The sequence below is a fragment of the Aplysia californica genome, unplaced genomic scaffold (genome assembly GCF_000002075.1).
Source record: "Aplysia californica isolate F4 #8 unplaced genomic scaffold, AplCal3.0 scaffold00590, whole genome shotgun sequence".
NCBI lineage: Eukaryota > Metazoa > Mollusca > Gastropoda > Aplysiida > Aplysiidae > Aplysia > Aplysia californica.
In genome coordinates this window covers 229,151-232,018 of record NW_004797860.1, presented here as the reverse complement: position 1 = coordinate 232,018, position 2,868 = coordinate 229,151, and the positions used below count along the sequence as shown (strand labels likewise).

Below are 2,868 nucleotides of genomic sequence, written 5' to 3'. Positions count from 1 at the left end.
CAAGCTTTTTGGATTGAGGGCCCTTCTACTGGGCCATTAATAGCAAGGGCCACACCTTTGTTAGACATAGTGCATACTTTGTAACTTTTTAATAATTGAAAAAGATATAATTTATAACCAATATACTATTTTTTTTAGAAAGAGTGAATACCTATCAAATTCTGCTAAAATATTCCTTTGAATTTTACTTTGAAAACCTGTCTTTTGACAAATGTAATAATTTTGGAGAAAATTTAGGCTTAATACGAATGAATGCAAGCATTTTGATAACACACCCAATGCTCGTGGTAAAAATTATAGCTTCCATAACTTATATGACCAGATTTGTTCAGCTTCCAAAATACTATTGTCATATTTTGGACATAACTCTTTTTGAGATGATGTGACTTATGTGATTCTGTCCACAGACGAAGGCAGTGGGGATGGTCCAGTTGTTCGATGACATGAACCTCAAGTCGGACCTTCTCCGAGGTATCTACGGCATGGGCTTTGAGTTCCCCTCGCCCATACAGCAGAAAGCTATTATGCCTGCCATACAAGGTAACATATTTGTGAGGCATCATGGTGGAATCAGGCGCTTGTCAATTTTTCGGCTTATTGAGTTATTGGTATCATCTTAAAGCTTGTTCATTTGTCTTGCTTTCAATGAAAATATTACCCCTCCATCTTCAATAGAAGTGGAGATATTTTGAATTGTAGGAGGTGGGGGTCACCTGGTAGAAGAGGTCAAATTAGCGAGAAAATGGCCACCAAAGCTTGGTAAATTCCATAGTTGGAGAGTCCATGGAAACTGTATATTTATATTTTTGTACCTTTAATCAACGTTTTAGGTGAAATCCTCAAAGGAATGTGTTTGTAAAGAACATAAAAGGTGTTGAGCCAAAGAACAAAAATTTGATAAAAATTGCTAAGCATGGAGAAAACTGCTGTTTTCTTCGATTTCATTATTTTGACGAGAGCCTGATTCACCACGCTGTCTCACATATGATGATAATAAAAACCTGAAATTAAAAAGAAATTGTAAATAATTAATGATGGTTAAATAGCGTCCATATAGAGCAAATTTTCACCCAACCCCAAGCTGTATACACTTTACTACAATCTATATTATTATCCTGGTAAACCTGATAGCTTTCTGAAACAATTTCAACCTCTAGGAAAGCATACATATATCCTTCAGTTTGTCTTAGAATTATTATCGTCGCTGTAGCAAGAAAAATTAGTAACTTCTTCTTTGTCTTCAAATGATCAGTTCTTGAACATACATCTATGGTTCATGGTTCACCTCCCATTTCTCTCCACTGAATAAACCTATAATATTATCCAATTATTTTTCTGCTACTCCACGGTTCAGGTTCTCTGAATTCTGTAAGTAAGTTATTCTTGACTGCCATAAGCTAACAGAACGCTATTTTTATTGACAGCAGTTTTGAGATAAAGAGATTTTTTGTCAGCATAAGCATTTCAAAAAGGTGTTTTTTTCATAATTTGAATTCTAATTTATTTAAAAACTTATCACAGTTTCACTTTGATTTTTTCACTCAAGTAGGCCTATAGTGACTCATCAGGCCTTCAATTTAGCAATTAAAAAAAACTTGGCATCAAAAACAAAAAGGATGTTTCTTCAGCTTACAGCAGAGTACCTCTGTCTCTTTTGCCTTGTATTTCTCCAGCGAGAGCAAGCTGTTCAAGGCTTTATCTATGACTGAGACAATTAATTTATCGTAACTGTTGTTCTAGTTTCTCACTGTTGTGTTGATGTGCAGGCCGCGATGTGATAGCTCAGGCACAGTCAGGCACCGGGAAGACGGCCACCTTCTCCATCTCCATCCTTGAGCGACTCGATGTGGAGCTGAACGCGTGCCAAGCGCTGGTCTTGTCTCCTACGAGGGAACTGGCTCACCAGGTGATGGTTCATGCAGTTTGACACATTATGTTATGTATATATATATATAATGGAGTCTGCTAAAACTGAACATGTTTAATCCAAAAATAGCGGTAAACGGAAAGAAAATAAGTCCTTGATTTTAAAATAAATTCTGTTTCAGCAAACTCTCGAAACCAAAAACCCCAGCTAAACCAAAGAAAATTCAGCGGTCCTGGAGATTTTTGGTTTGAGCAAACACCACTGTATATATGAAACAAGAAACACACACTGTACACTCATACATTTATCCACACAACTGAGATATGTGATGAGTGAAGAATCAAAGGATGGAAAAAAAACAGAGAGAGAGTTCAACATACTAATCCAGCCACACTGTTGCGAATGCGGAGTAGAGACTGGCAAATGTTCAGTTGGGTATGGTACCTTGATTAGGATGAGAGGAATTATTTGTTTTCTGCAAAGCAAAAAACATTCTTTGTTTGGCTTTGTCAAATTTTGTGAGACCGCCATCATTTATAGGAAATTTATTCTTAATTTTGTATTTAGATTGTGAATAATGTTAATGAGTACGATTTCATTTCAAAATGATGAACAAGTCCTAGATTAAGATTGCTGATTGTCGTGGACTTCTTTTCTTGTTATGGTCAGATAATAGCTGTTTACCGAGGGAAGTGAGAATTTAGGTCACTCTATTTCCTTTGCTAAGAGTAAGAGACAATAATGTAAGATTAGTAGCTTCGCCTACATTGTCATTTTTTTTTTTGCTGACTATAAAATTACATAAGTTACGTAAGATGTTTTGCTATTTTAAAGATAGTTATTAGTTATTAGAATTCTTATTTTTGAAATTTAATGTTAATGTTTTTTGATTCCCTCTAGACCTGGCGTGTGATGAACTGCTTGGGTGACTACATGGGCGTTAACATTCACGCGTCTATTGGTGGAAGTCGTCTCTCCTCGCGAGAGGATGCGCGGAGGCT

General features: G+C 36.2%; 1 protein-coding gene across 1 annotated transcript in view; it reads left to right on the top strand.

The window, feature by feature from the left end:
* Positions 1-407: 407 nt before the first annotated feature.
* Positions 408-2,868, top strand: part of LOC101846245 (eukaryotic initiation factor 4A-6) — a gene marked incomplete at its 5' end in the record, with an annotated part of 14,037 nt that continues 11,576 nt past the window's right edge. Inside the window, 3 exon segments of the mRNA XM_035972145.1 lie at positions 408-540; positions 1,767-1,906; positions 2,768-2,868. Of these exon segments, the coding sequence (XP_035828038.1) occupies positions 408-540; positions 1,767-1,906; positions 2,768-2,868 (374 nt within the window).